At 51.4% G+C, this 17,891-nt stretch overlaps 1 protein-coding gene across 2 annotated transcripts in view; it reads right to left on the bottom strand.

Moving 5' to 3' along the window:
- The window catches only part of SCAMP2 (secretory carrier membrane protein 2), a 33,649-nt gene that overhangs the window by 9,109 nt on the left and 6,649 nt on the right, over positions 1-17,891 (bottom strand). Inside the window, exons 2-8 of one of the 2 annotated variants that reach the window (XM_060259827.1) lie at positions 12,367-12,447; positions 11,261-11,350; positions 8,568-8,684; positions 6,501-6,618; positions 5,486-5,614; positions 2,490-2,649; positions 1,240-1,341 (exon numbers count right to left, since the gene is read on the bottom strand). In XM_060259827.1, the coding sequence (XP_060115810.1) occupies positions 1,240-1,341; positions 2,490-2,649; positions 5,486-5,614; positions 6,501-6,618; positions 8,568-8,684; positions 11,261-11,350; positions 12,367-12,447 (797 nt within the window). The remainder of the gene's footprint in view (positions 1-1,239; positions 1,342-2,489; positions 2,650-5,485; positions 5,615-6,500; positions 6,619-8,567; positions 8,685-11,260; positions 11,351-12,366; positions 12,448-17,891) is intronic. The other variant, XM_060259828.1, reaches the window with a different exon arrangement.

Raw genomic sequence — 17,891 nt, 5'->3', positions numbered from 1 at the left:
GGTCAGGGGTGTCAAACATGTGTCCCAGGGGCCAAATCAGGCCCCCAGAGGGCTCCTATTGGCCCCCCGAGCAACTGGCTTTCATTTGCTTCCTTCTCCCTCTCTTGCTTCCTTCTGCATCACAGCTGGCTTTGCAAGGTTTGTGCAATTGCACTACAGAGCAAAACCTGTATGTTCTCCATTGGCTGAGGCTCCTCCCTCGGGGGGGGGAGCAGAGCTTGCTTTGCTAGGCTCTCTCAATTGCACAGCAGAGCTACAGAGCAAAACCTGTATGTTCTCCATTGGCTGAGGCTCCTCCCTCGGGGGGGGGGGGAAGCAGAGCTTGCTTTGCTAGGCTCTCTCAATTGCACAGCAGAGCTACAGAGCAAAACCTGTATGTTCTCCATTGGCTGAGGCTCCTCCCTCGGGGGGGGAAGCAGAGCTTGCTTTGCTAGGCTCTCTCAATTGCACAGCAGAGCTACCGAGGCAAGCCTCTCTCCCTCCCGGTCCCCTGGGGAGGAAGAGAAAGGGCCAGAGCTTTCTTTGCCCAGTTCCCTGGATCCCATGTGAGAAATACAAAAAAAAAAGACCTTTAAGACCAAGTGCTGATGTTTTAAACACTTCTAAGGGTTTCTAAAAATATCTTTAATTGTATTTGTCTGCGTCCTTAATCTGAAATAGGTACACACATAGCCCGGCCAGGTCTCATGGATGTCAGATCTGGCCCTCAGAACAAATGAGTTTGACACCCCTGCCATAGGCAGCTATGCATCGTTGCTCCCCCCTCTCCGACACCTGGGGGCTTTCAAAACACCTGGCAGTCTCTGTATGCCCCTCCTGCCAGTGAGCAGATTAAAAAGAACGCATCCATCGAACAGATTTATCTTTGCTTTTGTTTCGTCTCGGAGAAGACTGAGAAGGGAGCCAAAAGAAAGAGAAGCAGAGAGGAAAGAAAGGACCGTCACAGTCACAAGCCGCATGCGAGGGGTGTGGCGAGCGCAGAAAAGAGCCGGCAGTGTTAGGAAGAAAGGTGACGTGAGATACGTGCCTTTCGGGCGAAGGACTCGAGCAGGAAGCTTGGAGTTAGAGGCCCTTCGGCTGAGATCTGTGGAAGCCGCGGAAGAGAAGAGAAAAAGAGAGAGAGGGCTTTAGAAGAGCGCGCTACAGAAGCCTTGGATGCCGCTGCAAGCTGGGAGCAAGAGACCGCCCCCCCCCCTTGTTCGCTGCCACTGTCTGGCGGATCGTAGAAATCGGGCTTACCTGTCCCCCCAGCCAGGAATGCCGACAGCCTGGATGATGTAGATCACTATTTGGCAAAAGAAGACGAAGAAGAAGACAAAGAAACTGAAGGAACTGTCAGACCTGCCGAGAGAGAGATGGGACATTTTGAGCCGCGCGTTCTCAGGAGTGGGCAGTAGATCACGGGGAGACTTGCCCTCGGAGGGCTTGGCACGAGTTCCAGAAGATACCAGGGTTCTGCTGCCAACCAGTCCTAATCCTCTAGCAGTGAACTCAACTGTCGGTCTTTAAAGCTGGCTTGGAACCAAACATGGGAACAACGGAGAGCTCACTTTGCCCATGCCCAATAGCATGCCAGGGCTGCTTCCACCTGAACGGACACGGGTGTTCAGCCAGGCTGTGGACAACGATGGAACCTCCAGTCCGCTTCACAATGGCCTAGAGCAGGGGTGGCCAAACTGTGGCTCGGGAGCCACATGTGGCTCTTTCACGCATATCGTGTGGCTCTCAAAGCCCCCACCACCCCATCGGCCAACATGGAGAAGGCATTCCTCTCTTTGAATCCCTTCTCCACGCCAAGCCAGCTGGTGGCTTGAAGAATACATTTCAAATTAAAGTTGCTTTCTTTCCACCTCTCCCTCCTCCCCCATTTTGCCTGCCCTGTGGCTCTCCAACATCTGACGTTCATGTCTTGCGGCTCTCGAACATCTGACGTTTATTCTGTGTGGCTTTTACTTTAAGCGAGTTTGGCCACCCCCCCGGCCTCGAGGCTTGTTGATGGCGGAACCTGGTGGAGCCGGCTATGCAAGTGATTCCGACTTCTCCGTCTGAAAAACAGGCTTCCGGCTCGCGAGGACACTGGAGCGAGAAGCACACGAGCGTACACGTGCGACACAGGCACTTATTTCAGAACGCAGGTCATCTGAGGGAGCGTTTTGAGTCGCGAGTGGGGATTCATTGGGACTGGGGACTAATCGATTCTTCTAGGAATCGGCAAACGCCGCTTTGGAGTTCGACACAGGGTCCAAATCTGCCCTCGCTATGAAACTGCAAGGGGGCAGCCTTGAGCAAGCCATCCTGCCTTAGCCTGGCCTACCTCATACGGTCGTTGTGTTTAACATACTGCTCAGCGCTTCTTGGCAGATAGGTGGGTCGCGAGCGGCCATAGATTTTACACTTGGGGGAAAGGGGGAGGGGAAAGACCACCCCCAAACTGCAACCCGAAACATTGTCCTCCGCCCCGACCTCCCCATTCACAGCAAAGCACTTGCCTGAAAGCCTTATAAATCGGCCGATACCAACAGAGGAAAGCGCAGGGAGTGAACAGGACAAACCACAGGATGGAGAGACCGAAGTCCACGCCTCTTTCGGGTACCACCGTGAACCAAGCGAGGCAGGCGAGCAGGTTGAGCAGCAGAGTGATCGAGTGAACTGCTCGAGGGGAGAGGAAGGAGTGAGCGATTAGTCAGGGCTGGAGACCTCTGTAACAAGCCGGAGCGCCCCACACCTTTTGGAGGAAAAAGGACACCACGCATCTACTGCTGAAACGCGGTGGCAGCCGGTGTCAGCTACAGCGCTAGGACTGGAACCGGTGAGACCTGGGTTCAAATCCCCAACCCACCCCGGTTGTGAACCTTGGGCCAGTGGTAGAGCATCTGCTTGGCAAACAGAAGGTCCCAGGTTCAATCCCCGGCATCTCCAACTAAAAAAGGATCCAGGCAAATAGGTGTGAAAAACCTCAGCTTGAGACCCTGGAGAGCCGATGCCAGTCTGAGCAGACAATACTGACTTTGATGGACCCAGGGTCTGATTCAGTAGAAGGCAGCTTCATATTGGGGAGGGATGGTGGCTCAGTGGAAGAGCATCTGCTTGGTAAGCAGAAGGTCCCCAGGTTCAATCCCCAGCATCTCCAACTCAAAAGGGTCCAGGCAAGTAGGCGTGAAAAACCTCAGCTGGAGACTCTGGAGAGCCGCTGCCAGTCTGAGTAGACAATACTGACTTTGATGGACCGAGGGTCTGATTCAGTAGAAGGCAGCTTCATATGTTCTCAGCCTAATCTTCCATTCAGGTTTGCAATGAGGCTAAAACTTGTCATTTTCGCAGCTTGAAGTCCAGATATGACTTGCTGCAATTGTAAATACTGCCATTCTACAGAAGGTGACGTTTGTTGGTGTCGATAGGGCCCTGCAGCGTTCCGTGTCTCAGGGCCCCCTTTCCTTCTGGAAGCTCTGCTTGGATCAACGGCAAAAAAGGGAGCCTGCAATATCTGTTGTTCAGCACTGGATTTTGTTTCGTAAATGTGATACACACAGTCTCAGGAATGAATAGAGTAAGGAACTAGATCACCCTGTTTGTCAAAGCAATGGGATACAGCCTTAAAAGTTTATACTTGCTCCCTCCATGGCTCTTGAGTCGAGACTTACTCAGTGTAAAAATTTTTAGAAAGTGATAAAACTTGGGGATGGAGAATGGAGGAACTCTGTGTGTAGACCACCTGCAACCAGTGTTCCCCCTAGCTGAGTTAGCGTGAGCTAGCTCACAGATCGTTCGCCTCCAGCTCACACGTTTTTGTCTTAGCTCAGGAAGGATGCCCCCAGAGCATACTCATTTGTGCAGTTCTCAGCTTTAATGCCAGTAGCTCACAAAGTAGAATTTTTGCTCGTAAGAATCTGCAGCTTAGAGGGAACATTGCCCGCAACCCCTATTTTTGCCTCCCGCGAGAGTAAACGCCAGCTTGGAGAGCAGAGCTCTTCCCAGCAAGAAAAGAGGAGGAAGCGGAAAAGAGCCAAGAGTCCAGGAGCGCCTTAAAAAGTAGCAAAATTAGTGGCTGGGTGGGAGCTTTCAGGAGTCACTGCTCGCGTCTTTAGACCGAAGAATGCAGCTGCATGTCTGAAGAAGTGTCCTTAGATCTTGGAGAGCGGAGTGAATTCAGATGCCAAATGATAGCAAGCAGGTGAATGACGACAGCAGGCGTGACATGCAGAAGGGATGCAATATCACACCAAATCTGATTGCACCTACTATTGTCATTTGGCATCTGAAAGCACTCCGCTCTCCTAGCTAGAAGGACAGATGGACCCACATACTAGCTGTGTCTGAAGAAGTCAGCAGTGGCGCCTAGAAGACGACATTGGATTTATATTCCGCCCTCCACTCAAGAGTCTCAGAGCAGCTCACAATCTCATTTATCTCCCTCCCTGGGGCTGAGAGAGCTCTCACAGCAGCTGCCCTTTCAAGGACAACCTCTGCCAGAGCTATGGCTGACCCAAGGCCATTCCAGCAGCTGCAAGTGGAGGAGTGGGGAATCAAAACCTGGGAGGTGGGTGGGGCTGAAAGAGCTCTCCCAGAAGCTGCCCTTCCAAGGACAGCTCTGTGAGAGCTATGGCTAACCAAAAGCCATTCCAGCAGGTGCAAGTGGAGGAGTGGGGAATCAAACCCAGTTCTCCCAGATAAGAATCTGTACACTACACCAAACTGGCTCTCCAAGTAAGCTTCCTCTCAAGTAAGCGTGTTTAGCATCGGTACCTCAGTCAGCACCTGAGTGCTGACCCATAGGTAGGTGACTATTTCCGATGTGTGTGAAGTGGGGAAGGAGGGGGAAACTGGCAGGCTTGCAAGCTCTTCTCCTCCACTACAGAACTCACCCAGAGACCTAGAGTGCGGAAAGAGAGCTCTAGAGCCAAGGGAGCTGCTGGAAGGAGGGACGGAATTAAAAAGGGTGGCGCAGAGTTCCCCCTTAGTTTCATAGCTCTTGTAAGAGCTTACTTACTATCCTTGGCATCAAGGCAATGAGAGATACATAATGATGCCAATGATGGCCAGTGATTTTGATGGTACATGTGTATTTCCTTCCCCACTGGTGCCAAAAATAATTTCTTACCCTTTCCCTATGCTGGTCTTATGGGGACTGTTATTCCCACCTTTTTAAACTATACATCTTTTTAAAACTATGCATGTATAGTTTATCTTTCTGTGCAAAGAAAGTATTAGCAGTTTTAATAAAGACATGTGTGTAATATTTGCTCACATCTTGCAGCACTCAAACATCTGACATTTATTTCATGGGGCTCTTACGTTAAGCAAGTTTGGCCGCCCCTGACCTAACGCGAGACCCTCAATCCTTCTTAAAGGCAGATGCTGAGGACTGAACTTGGGACCTTCTGAATGCAATGTGGGTGCCCTGCAGCCCTGCCCTACGCCTGCATTTCAAGCCCTAGGTCCTGATGAGAGTTCCCAAGCTTCCCCTTGGTCAGCAGGTTCGACTTACACATCCACAGGTAATATAGCATCTTGCAGATTCTCTGGTAGTCGGCGGGGATGTCTGCAGAGAAGTCCTGGTAGAAGCAGGGCTTCACGGGACAAAACTTCGGGAGGGGAGGCCAATTGTTTTGTTTGGCTGTGGGGAGAGAGGAAGGAGAAAAGCCTCGAGAAAGGTGCACTGATATTTCCTCATTGCACTGCGGCCAGGAGGCCAAAAACCACACATTCCCCCCGCCCTTTATATTTGTACACGTTTTGGTTATTGGTGAAACTGTATGCACTGTCACTTTGATGAAAAATACGTGACCTCGGAGAACGCATGTAAAGTTGCTTTCCCTCTACCTTTTTCAGCTAGCCTTTAAGACAGAACCTGACTAAATTGAATTATAACTACCTAGCCATCTTATGTACGATTGTGATCTATAGCACCTTAATTAATTTTAATTCTATAACAGTTGTTTTATTTATTTTAACCAACCTATGTAATTTAATTATATTTTAAATTGCTTGTCTAGATTGTATTTGTATTGTATTGTATTGTATTTTATGTAAATCATGGCATTCCATGTCTGTGAACCACCCTGAGCCCGCCTTGGTGGGGGAGGGTGGGATATAAAAATAAATTTACTTTACTTTACTTACTTTACCTATCCCTCCCTCCCTCCTCCCTTCCTTCCCTCCTCCCTCCCTCCCTCCCTCCCTCCCTCCCTCCCTTCCTTCCTTCCTCCCTGTCTTGCAGCTCTCAAACCTCCGACATTCATGTCTTGCGGCTCTCAAACTTCTGATGTTTATTCTATGTGGCTCTTACATTAAGCAAGTTTGGCTACCCCTGCCATAGACCATTCTTTGGCAACTTACGGAGGGGGCTGGCTCCATCTGGTGAGCCACTGTGGGCAAACCGCTCACCGTCTGGAAGGGCTTCCCCAGGTAGGTCGGATTGCAAGCGATCACTATCCCTTGCTCCTAACGCGACATGTGACAATATTGGCCTGGGCCTCGAGGCCATGATGGGCGCTACTCACGGTTGAAGCCCGCCGAGCTGTTCTGCAGTTCGCGTTCCTTTCTCTCCAACTCCGCGGCCTTCCTTTCCAGCTCCTCCTGCTGCTGAAGGAGGCCGGCCTGCGCAGCTGAGGCCACCGCCTATGCGGGCGGGTAGGGGAAAAAAGAGATCCGTCAAAAAGAGCAGAGCAGAGCAAAGGGCGTTTCTCTAAGATGAAAAGGAAAACCTAGGATTCTGAGCAGTGGCCGCTAGAAGAGAGAGAACGGTTCTTAACTGAGCGAATGACCACCAAAAGCACCACCTGGGTATCCTTTAGAATCCTAATAGTTCGTAAGGCCACATGAGCAGGTTTTTCAGTTGTTCCTCTACAGAGCTTTTTTTGAGCAGGAACGCAGTTCCAGCTGGCTTGGTATCAGGGGGTGTGGCTTAATATGCAAATTAACTTCTGCTGGGCTTTTCCTACACAAAAGCCCTATGCGAAACAAGGGTGCCATCAGGGGGTGTGGCTTAAAATGCAAATGAGTTCCTGCTGGGCTTTTTCTACCCAAGAAGCCCTGCTCCTATAAATCACGAGATCCAGAAACTTGCGTTTTACAGGCCTAAGATCTCCGGATCTTATGACAGCTATCAGGAGTTTCCTTTAGGGCTGCGCTTCACGACTTGTCGCAAAACTGCGGCCGTGTCAATTATACCGTGAGTGAACACTTTAGAACTTGAAAAGGCTGAGCAGGCCTGTAGCCACAGAGGGGCCTGTGGGGCGCTGCCCCCTGTCTGGAGCTGGGAGAGCGCAGTGCATTGCAGCAGCAAAAGCAGCAGATGGTGAGGGAGGGAGGGAGGCGAAGGAGCAGGAGGTGGAGGAAGCTGCGTGGAATAGGTGGGTGGACAGAGCTGCTAGCTGCAAGGTGCTGGGATGGGGGGGGGAAGGGAGACAGAAGGAAACCCTCGTTTGCAGGCAACGTTCAAGCCCCTTCTTGATTCCAAAGTTTTAGGCTTGTCTGCCGTGGCCACTTTCAGAGCCTCCAGCTTTCGCCCCTACTCTGCAGTGGATGGGAAAGGGGGCCCCCTGACTTTTTGAAAAGCCCCCCTCCTCTCAACCTTTAAATCCCGGCTACAGCCCTGCTGCCGAGCCTGCAGCCGCCTCGACAACTCTGACCTGGTGCGGCAGAAGCACCCGCCAAATGGCTTCCCCTGCCTGCCCCTCCGTAACCCAGCGAAGATCCGTGTACCCTTCTTCACACATCCAATTTCCACAGCTCAGTGGAACTGAAGTATCTCTCAGGAATGCCTTGACGTTTGAAGAAGAGCTTCATGATCTATTCCGGGGCCCCCCGACCTTTTTGGAATTCAGACCCAGCGTGGTGGGTGCGGCCACAAAACACCTGCCCCGAAACGGCTGCCCCAGGAGGCAGAACCAGGTGCAAAATGGCTGCCGCCGCTTACCCGCAACCGCACAGCAAAGATCCTTGCACTGCAGTGGCAGCTGCTGCCAACGCAACGTTTTTAAAAATCTGCACAACTCATCAAGAGTCGGTTTTGTGCAGCGGTTACGTGCGCGGACTCTTCTCTGGGAGAACCGGGTTTGATTCCCCGCATTCCTCCACTTGCAGCTGCTGGCATGGCCTTGGGCCGGCAGTAGCTCTCGCAGAGCTGTCCTTGAAAAGGCAGCTTCTGGGAGAGCTCTCTCAGCCCCTGCCACCTCACAGGGTGTCTGTTGTGGGGGAGGAAGGGAAAGGAGATTGTGAGCCGCTCTGAGACTAATTCAGAGAGAAGGGCGGGGTATAAATCTGCAGTCTTCTTCAAATCTCCAGTGGCCCATCGGAAGCCTTGTGAGGCAAAAGACCCCCTGGTTCTGCCCACTTTCTAAAAACCCTTGGGGGGATCCAGGAAAGGTGTCAGTGGGGCATTATGGTACCCATGGGCACCACATTGAGGACCCCTCCTTTAGAGCTTCCAATAGGGGAATCTCCCCCCAAGCCCTATTTGGCTAAGAGGGAGAAAAGTCCACTTGATAGCTGTTACAATACCGGGGGGAGGGGGGAGCCATTACCTTCTTGCTAGTTTTTTTTTACCCTTTCCCTACCCTCTGTACCTGGCGCTTATTCCAAGAGCTGGCGTCGTCTCCTAGCAACCTCTGCCTCTCTGAACCTTCTGGACTTGCTGAGATGAACTTAGGAGTCAGGTATTTGCTGACCTGTTTAAGCAGCAACTGCAACACACAACTGCACTTTGTGTCTAGGCTCACGGGACGAGGACTGTCTGGTCACTAGGCGAAACTAAGTTACTCACATCGTTAACAGGTCAAGGGCGTGACACACACATGGGAGGAAGTGAGAAAGGTTTACTTTAAAAAAAAAAGCATTTGAACTTCTAAAAGTTTACTAAAAGCAATCTTTTGCATTAAAACAAGTTGTAAGCAAAGCGCCGCTAGAAGCAAAACAGAGAGGAAAGAAACCTAACCCAAAAATTGGAGTCAGGAACCTAAAGCTTAATATACTACAAGAGTCAAAAATTAAAAACAGAAATCAAAATAAAATCATAACCAAAAATACAGGTATTTATTAAAGAAAGTTAAAAGCCTTTTGGGGCCCATCATTGGCCTCCTCACTTAGTTAAATCATATAATAACAACTTTCTGTAATAAATACAGAAAGAGAGCCAGTCTGGTGTAGAGGTTAAGCGTTTGGTGTAGTGGTTAAGAAAGTGGGGGTAGGTAGGGATGAGAGAGCTCTGAGAGAACTGGGACTGACCCAAGGTCACCCAGCTGGTTGCATGCGGAGGAGGAGTGGGGAATCAAACCCGGTTCTCCGGATTAGAGGCCACCACTCTTAACCACTACACCATGCTGAACTAGGTTCTCGAAGAGATCTGGAGTCAAGTTCCGATCCTGCCACAAACAGTCATTGGGCCACTCACTTATGCAGCCTAAACTACCTCACAGAGCTGTTGTGAAGGGGGAAATAGGGGAAGAAACAATGTATGCTACTCAGTCAGGCTCACAGCCTGGAGAGCCAGTTTGGTGTAGTGGTTAAGTGCGCGGACTTTTATCTGGGAGAACCGGGTTTCCCCCCCCCCCCCCACTCCTCCACTTGCACCTGCTGGAATGGCCTTGGGTCAGCCATAGCTCTCATAGGAGTTGTCCTTGAAAGGGCAGCTTCTGGGAGAGCCCTCTCAGCCCCACCTACTTCACAGGGTGTCTGCTGTGGGGGGGGGGGGGGTTAAGGTAAAGGAGATTGTGAGCCGCTCTGAGACTGAGATTCAGAGTATATAGGGCGGGATATAAATCCAATATCTTCTTCACCTGACATGTATTTTTGGTTATGATTTTATTTTAATATCTGCTTTTTAATTTTGGTCCCCTTGTATATTAACCTTGAGGTTCTTGATGTCAGTGTTTGGGGTTAGGCTTCTTTCCCCTCTCGGTTTTTCTTTTGTCATATATCGGGTGCCAGCGCCAGAATGTCAACAAGCAGTTGTTTTACGAGAAGGCAGTGAAAGGTCAAATTGGAAAAGGGAGCTCCTTAGAGGGGGGAGAGCTCTGTACTACTGGCACAGAAGTTGGGAAAGTGCGAGGCTGCTAAAAGAGTGGGAAAGCCCAGGCGATATGGCTCACAATGGGGCAGTGGTCTGTGGGAGGTGTGACTGCAGGGGACGCAGAAGTTCACAAGAGGCTGGGGGCAGAGAAAGCGGGGCTAGGTAAATCCCCACACGTACATGGTCTAGCAACAGGACGGACAAGGCTGCGTTGGAGGAACGAACAGATAAGCTGGGGCATACAGGCTGTGAGAACATGGCCCAGAAAGAGGGAAGCATGGGAGCTGAACATCCCAGGTAAATTTCAGCTAGCCGCCTTGCGGATCTCAGGTGTCGCATTCAGGGCCGGTGCTAGGGGCTCTGCCGCTCAAGGCAGACCCCTCCCCACCCCTGCAAGCTCCCTTTTCGGAGCTCATTTATGGAGCTCAACAGTAGTGACGTCATCATGCAGGGCGGCGAGCGGGGGAGGAGAGAGCGATGGGCGGTGCACAAGAGTGCTGTTGCGCCACCGCTTTCCCCCTGCGCTACGCTCTGTCCTAGCGCACTGTTCTAGCATCGCTCAGCTGCTTTCAACCCAAAGGCGACCGGTGCCGCTAAAACAGTGTGCTCTTCAGAGGCTTCCTTTCCCACCCCCCCCAATAAATATTTTTGTCTTTTGTTATAAACTCAAACAGCTTAGAGAAAAACATAAAAGTTCCAAAACGTGAAACAGAAGAGCTTCATGCACTGTGCAGTGCTCCTCCGATCCCGCCTTCAAGGCAGGCTCGGAGAAGCGCTCTGCTTGGGTAAGGGTTGCGCCTAGTGGCGCCCCCAGGCGGCAGAGCCGGATCTAGGAGGGGGCAGAGGGGGGTGCTTGCCCTGGGCGCCAACGGAGGGGGCGACACCAGTCCATTGTATTCTATGGGACCATAAGACAGAACGGCCATAAGGGGGTGCCGTTTTTAAATTTTGCCCCCCCCCCTCAAAAAACATGCCGATCCGGTCCTGCCAGGCAAGGCAGAGCCCTAGACCGCTGCCTGCCCCACCGACTCCCCCGTGCCAGCCTTGGTTGCGTTTGCAAAGCTTCCCTTCCTTGCTTCTTTGCACGTGAGCTGTAAAGCTGGAGGAAGAGTCCAAACGCTCTCCCTGGCAACCAGGAAAGGGGAAAGCCCCGAAGCCCAGCGCTAAGCACGACCAGCAGGCAGTGCAGAAGCGACCGACAAAGTCCTTTCTCTAGAGACGCAGCTGAGCCGCAGGAGGGGAGAGCAATACCTGGGGGGTGGGTTCCACGGACGGCTGCAGCACGGCTGGCTGCGAAGGCCCCACGGGCTGTGTCGCCGGAGTAGTCTGAGCCACATTTGTCTATGAGAGAGAGTGAGAGGGAAAAGGTCAGAAGGGGATGACGGCAGCGTCTGTGCGCCTCTCGGTCCTGCAACCGGTATCACATCCCCTGGCAAGTCTCCCGAGCGAGGCCCAAGACCCACGGCACTGACACACACACCCCTCCAAGCAATCCTAGCAGACGCCCTTATGGACATGGACCACACGAACACAGGAAGTTGGCCTATGCTGACTCGGAGCCTTAAGAACATCAGAGAAGCCATGTTGGAGCAGGCCAACGGCCCATCCGGTCGTACAATCTATGGCTAGTGCCAGACGGGCGGTTTAAGCCGCCCTAGGGACGGCAGGCGAGCAGATAAAAAAGCACATCCAAATGCACACATCTGCCTGCCATTCCGCTCCTGCTGTCAAACCATCCCGACCTGCAATAGAGCTGCAATAGAGTATTGCAGTACCACTTACAAAGCGGTACCTTATTTCGGGGCACCTCCAAGGTGCCACCCCAGCTGTCTGGATGGCCGGGAAGAGCAGCGGACAGGGCACGTGAGGATCTCTCGTTCTAACCACTTGGGTGCCTTTTCCCCCACACACCCCTGCCTGTCCCAACCATGCAATGCCCCTTATCAGGGGTGGAATTCTAGCAGGAGCTCCTTTGCATATTAGGCCACACACACCTGATGGAGCCAATCCTCCACGAGCTTACAGGGTTCTTTTTTGTAAGCTCTTGGAGGATTGGCGACATCAAAGGTGTGTGGCCTCATATGCAAAGGAGCTCCTGCTAGAATTCCACCCCTGCCCCGACCATGTCACGGGTGCAACAATAAGGGGAAGAGGCTGAAAACCCCCACCGGCTCTACCGGTCTGCCCTTGAACACTGTTGAAACAATGCCGTTTTTCAAGAACAGTGGTGTTTAGCACCAGAGGGTTTTTGCTTCCGGACAGTTCAACGTTGCCGCTTCCTGATCTCTCAAGCAGACCCTTCCCGGGCACCTGCCGGCCCCAGCCGCCCTGGGAACCCGGTCTGAGGCTGCACTTACCAGCCGAGAGCTCTCGGTGAAGGGGTTGAATTCATCCAGGCCTCCCTGGTTAGCGTTCGTCAGTTGGGTGACTGAAGGATCCTGAAAGAGAAAGGGGGGGGGGGAGATACAGAGATGACACCTACTAAGAAGAACGTAGACTTGGCTGCACGTGCAGGTAGGCCAGGTATAGAAAGATGCATTTCCTTTCCCCTGACAGAAACCCTGCCCTCTCCAGCACTAGAAAGGCAGAGGTTCGCTAGAGTCTGAAGCAGAAGGGGGAAATTACCCGACTCGCATCATCAACCCCTCATTTCCTCCACATGGGGCTCTCTGATGTTTGGTTGAGACCAGGGCTCCCTCTAAGCCAGGGGTAGCCAAACTGTGGCTCGGGAACCACACCTGGCTCTTTCACACACGTTAACTGGCTCTTGAAGCCCCCACCACCCTGTTGGCTGGCTTGGAAAAGGCATTTCAGTCTTTAAATCGCTTCTCCAAGCCAAACCATCCAGCAGCTTGGAGAATGTATTTAAAGTTGCTTTCTTTCCATGCTTCTCTCCCTCTTCCTGCCCTATCTATCTATCCATCCATCCATCCATCCATCCATCCTCCCTCCCTCCCAGCTCTCAAACATCTGATTCTATATGGCTCTCATGTGAAGCAAGTTTGGTCACCCTTGCTCTAAGCTGTTAATGGGAGTTCCTTTACGGCAACACATCCGGCCTGTGCTGGCTACCGATAGGGTACCAGATTCGTCTCAAGGTGCTGGTCATTACCTTTAAAGCCCTATATGGCCAAGGTCCTGCATACCTGAGGGACCGCCTTTCCCTGCACATGCCCCAGCGAGCACTTAGGTCCGGGTCTCAAAATCTGTTGACAGTTCCCAGCATCAGAGAAGCAAAGCTCAAAACAATGACAGCCAGGGCCTTTTCCACTGCTGCCCCTAGCTGGTGGAATGAGTTGCCGGAGGAGGTTAGGGCCCTGCGAGAGGTCTTACAGTTCCGAAAGGGCCTGCAAAACGGCACTCTTCCAACAGGTATTTACATGATGGTAGCATCTGCAGCAACGGGACAGGCCCATAAGACCACCACCGATGGCCTACTGCACTTCACTACAGTGATCTTGAGACCTCTGGAGAACAGCTAACCCCCAGAATTGAAATCGCTGCCTGAAATTATGGAAGTAGCACATGCAAATGTTTTAAATTGTTTTTATGCTTACGTTTTTATTGTTGTTTATTGTATCAGTCACACTAATGTGTTTGTGTCATTGTGCAGAAAAGGGCAACTAGAATGATTAAAGGTTTGGAACACTTTCCCTATGAAGAAAGGTTAAAACGCTTGGGCCTCTTTAGCTTGGAGAAACGTCGACTGCGGGGTGACATGATAGAAGTTTACAAGATTATGCATGGGATGGAGAAAGTAGAGAAAGAAGTACTTTTCTCCCTTTCTCACAATACAAGAACTCGTGGACATTTGATGAAATTGCTGAGCAGTCGGGTCAGAATGGATAAAAGGAGGTACTTCTTCACCCAAAGGGTGATTAACTTGTGGAATTCACTGCCACAGGAGGTGGTGGCGGCTACAGGCATAGCCAGCTTCAAGAGGGGGTTAGATAACAATATGGAGCAGAGGTCCATCAGTGGCTATTAGCCACAGTGTGTATATATATGTGTGTGTGCGTGTGTGTGTGTGTATATAAATTATTGGCCACTGTGTGATACAGAGTGTTGGACTGGATAGGCCGTTGGCCTGATCCAACATGCCTTCTCTTATGTGTCGACCCTTGGTTTGTGAGCCATACTGAGCCTGACTTTGGTGGGGAGGGCGGGATATACATTAAATAAATAAATAATAAGCTGTGGAGTCTTGTGAGCAAAAATTCTACTTCGCGAGCTACTAGCATTGAAGCCGCGAGCTACAGCATCAGTTAGTGTGCCCTGGGGTCATTCTTCCCGAGTTAAGGCAAAAAATGTGTGAGCCGGAGGCTAAAAAACTGAACTAGCTCACACTAACTCAGCTCGGAGGAAACCCTGGCTGAAACTATGTGAAACACGGACAACGCGTGTACAGAGCGCTGTCAGAAAAAGGAGGTCGCAAGGATGGGGCTGACCACCCAACGGATCGGCTTTCAGGAAGAGACTCAGCTGACTTTGGTTTTAAAGAAAGGGCGGGGCTTGCTCTCTGTGGGGCCAAAGGCAGCGGCTACCAAGCCCAGGGAGATAAGGAAGTCCACGCCCTGGGCTGAGTCCATGCCTGGGGCTGAGAGGCTGTGACACGCAGCCTGGAATGAATACAGTGCTTTGTTAGTATTGTGATATTCAGTTAACGCAGCAGAGTTCAGCCCAATCACAGAGGCGGGATTCTCTGACTGCAGTAAATAAGTTTCCCAAGGAGTATATTGTAAAAAAAAGGACATTTATTCAAAAGTAGATCCAGCTCACGTTCAGGTCGCAGTTAAAAGGAGAGAAAGCAGCCTAATCGAAAGAGCATTTTCCCCTATCACAAATGGCCATCTTTAGGTTATCTGGCAGGGGACAGGCTGAAGACAGCCCCCACCCTCACCTTTATAAGAGAAAGCTCTTTATTTCTGCATGTTCCACACCCTGCCGAGGAAACCCAAACGCACCCAAGGTCCTTGGCCTTTCCGTCCAGCCAGGGCCGTAGCTGGGGGGGCCCACGGGGGGGCAAGTGCCCCATATAGAATCTGCAGCACCCCCAACAAGTCAGTGAAAGGAAAGATTGGGGAAGGCTGGTTGGGGGTGCTGCAAATTCTATAGGGCAGGGGTGGCCAAACTGTGGCTCGGGAGCCACATGTGGCTCTTTGACACATATTGTGTGTCTCTCAAAGCCCCCACTGCTTGGTTGGCCAGCTTGAACATATGAACATAAGAGAAGCCATGTTGGATCAGACCAATGGCCCCTCCAGTCCAACACTCTGTGTCACACAGTGGCGAATATATGTGTGTGGAATATCCCAATACTAACAAGCTTGGAGAAAGCGTTGCTCTCTTTAGATCACTTCTCCAAGCCAAGTTAAAGTTGCTTTCTTTCCACCTCTCCCTCCTCTCTCCCTCCCCTCCGTCTATTTGCTCCCTCCCTCGTCTTGCAGCTCTCAAACATCCGACGCTCGTGTCTTGTGGCTCTCAAACATCTGACGTTTATTCTACGTGGCTCTTGCGTTAAGCAAGTTTGCTATGGGGAGTACCGCCCCTGTGCGCCCCCCCCCCCCCCCCGCTGGCTATGGCCCTGCACCCAGCAAACAAAACCTGACGGGGCTGGGCGAGGGAGAAGAGCTATGGCTTTAATTCTAGGAGCAGGATCCACCCTGGAGGGGGCTGGGGGAGTGTCATCTCCGCTTTCATGTCTTGGCACATGTGACCAAGCTCCCATTTAATGAATAACTTTGGCCAAACAGGCTGAATTCCGACACTCCCTGCTCCCATCAGCATGAGTCGGTGAACCAGGAAGCAAGTAAAAGAAGCTGGGGAGGAAAAAAGACTCCTTTATACCTTGTAGAATTAAGGCGGTGGGGCAAATGGATGTGCTTGGAAACGAATTAAGGAACTGACCGGGTTCTTGGCAGTCTTGCCGGAGGTGGCCAGGAATGTAAAGAGCGAGAGAGGGGAGGGCGTCTCCTTGCAAAGGTTCCCCCGCCCACATAAAGCGAACCGGACTGATCCCCGGCACAACAGCCTCAGGGTCAGGACTGGTGGCAGAAGTCCAATGTGACACGAGACAGTGAAAAACCTAGGCTTTGCCGCAAAGGGAAATAGCATTCGCCCCCGGTTGCAAAAGGCAATGAAAGAGGCAATAAGCGACCGCCTTGCTGCAGTCGCAAGTACTCAGCTTGGTAAAGGCGGTTTGTGCACATTGCAGGACCAGAGGGCTTTATAGGGCAATCCTATGTCGAGTTACTTCCTTCTCAATCCAGTAGGGCTTGTAAAACGGAGCTGTTCCGCCGGGCTTTTGGTTGAGGCAGCGGGGCGTCCTATCCCACCAACCATCCCGTGTTGTGACATCACGCTTTATAGCCTCACTGAGGTGCTGAATCTGATCTTTTAACACCGTCACTTCTTCTTGGGCCAAAAACTGCACTTTGTGAAATGTGCCCTTTCTGCTGGTGCCCTTTAAATTCGACTTGTTGGGTTTTTTTAATTGTCTAATCTACGCTGCGTTCCACCCTGAGCCTGTTAGGGGAAAGGGCGGAATATACATTCGCTAAATAAATAAAATAAATAAATTACAGATTTCAACAAGCATCGACTGGCATAGGGCTGCGCTGTCTCTCGCACCCCCGTCCCAATGCTGAGTCAAAATCAAACTCCTCAAATTGACTGCTCGTGGCCAGTGTTCCCTCTAAGCTGAGTTCGTGTGAGCTAGCTCACAGATTTTTAGCCTCTGCCTTAGCTCAGGAAATATGGCCCCAGGACACAATCTTTTATGCAGCAGCTCCCAACTTTAATACCGGTAGCTCGTAAAGTAGAATTCTTGCTCACAAGACTCTGCAGCTTAGAGGGAACATTGCTCATGGTATCCATTCATTACAACACAAGCTTTTGTGAAGCAATCCATTTTTAAGAAATGGGGGGGGGGCCCCAGCGGCAATTTCCCCCAAAGTTTACTCAGATGTCACCAAGTTCATATGACAGATGTCACCAAGTTCGTATTGCAGACCTGCGTTTCGTGCTAGACTAATTACAGCTTGCAGAAAAGTCAACAGTGGAGAAAGAACAAGTTTAGTTTTAAAAAGAGGACAAAGACCTTCTGTGACCACTGATGCCAATGTTTGGGTGCCTCCTGTGAGCAGCTGCAGAAGATGATGATGGGGGGAAAAGTTAAAATATTAACTAATTGTACTCGGGGATCGTTTGTAGAAAAATAGGTGGCGGAGCTCATTAGCGTAACTCATTAGCAGATGCTACCCCCCCCCCAAGCCAAAAGCAACCCGATGCAAGAAAGGAGAGCCCCAGGCAAGCGAGACCTGCTTGGGCTGGCTAGAGATCCAGCCAGCCCAAGCAGGCCTCGCTCGCCTGGGGCTTTCCTGGTCTCCGCCCCAGTCAAAAGGCCAGCAAACCACCCACTTCCCAAAATCACATAAGAAGAGGAGAAATGGTGGCACGGGCTTCTCCAAGGGTTAATGAGGGCTGCTGGGTGTGGCAAAGCTCCTAGTGGCTGGCTGGCTGCCTGTTCTCCTAATCCAGGGATTGTTATGCAGCTGCACGTACTATTCAATGAACAAGGTAAGTGGGGAAGAAGGAGGGGAACTGTCAGAAAGGTTCAGGAGCTGCGCTCACGTGAGCTCCTGCTGAATCTGAGGCCTGATTGCAATAACATTACGTAAAGCAGGCTAAATGTGTTTATGGCCTAGGGTTGTCAAGTCCCCTCGCCCGTGCAGCAGGGGGATTCGGGAGGCATTCGGGGGGGGAGGGCGGGCAGAGATGTTACATGAGGGATGCTCTGTTTTTTGGGCAAACTGTGGTTAAATTGGGCTTAAATCATAGAGCTTGCCCAAAAACCCGAGTGTTCCCCGCACAATGCCCCTGT

Source organism: Heteronotia binoei, chromosome 19 (genome assembly GCF_032191835.1).
Source record: "Heteronotia binoei isolate CCM8104 ecotype False Entrance Well chromosome 19, APGP_CSIRO_Hbin_v1, whole genome shotgun sequence".
NCBI lineage: Eukaryota > Metazoa > Chordata > Lepidosauria > Squamata > Gekkonidae > Heteronotia > Heteronotia binoei.
The sequence above is the reverse complement of the archived record's forward strand: the minus strand, read 5'-3'. Positions and strand labels throughout refer to the sequence as shown.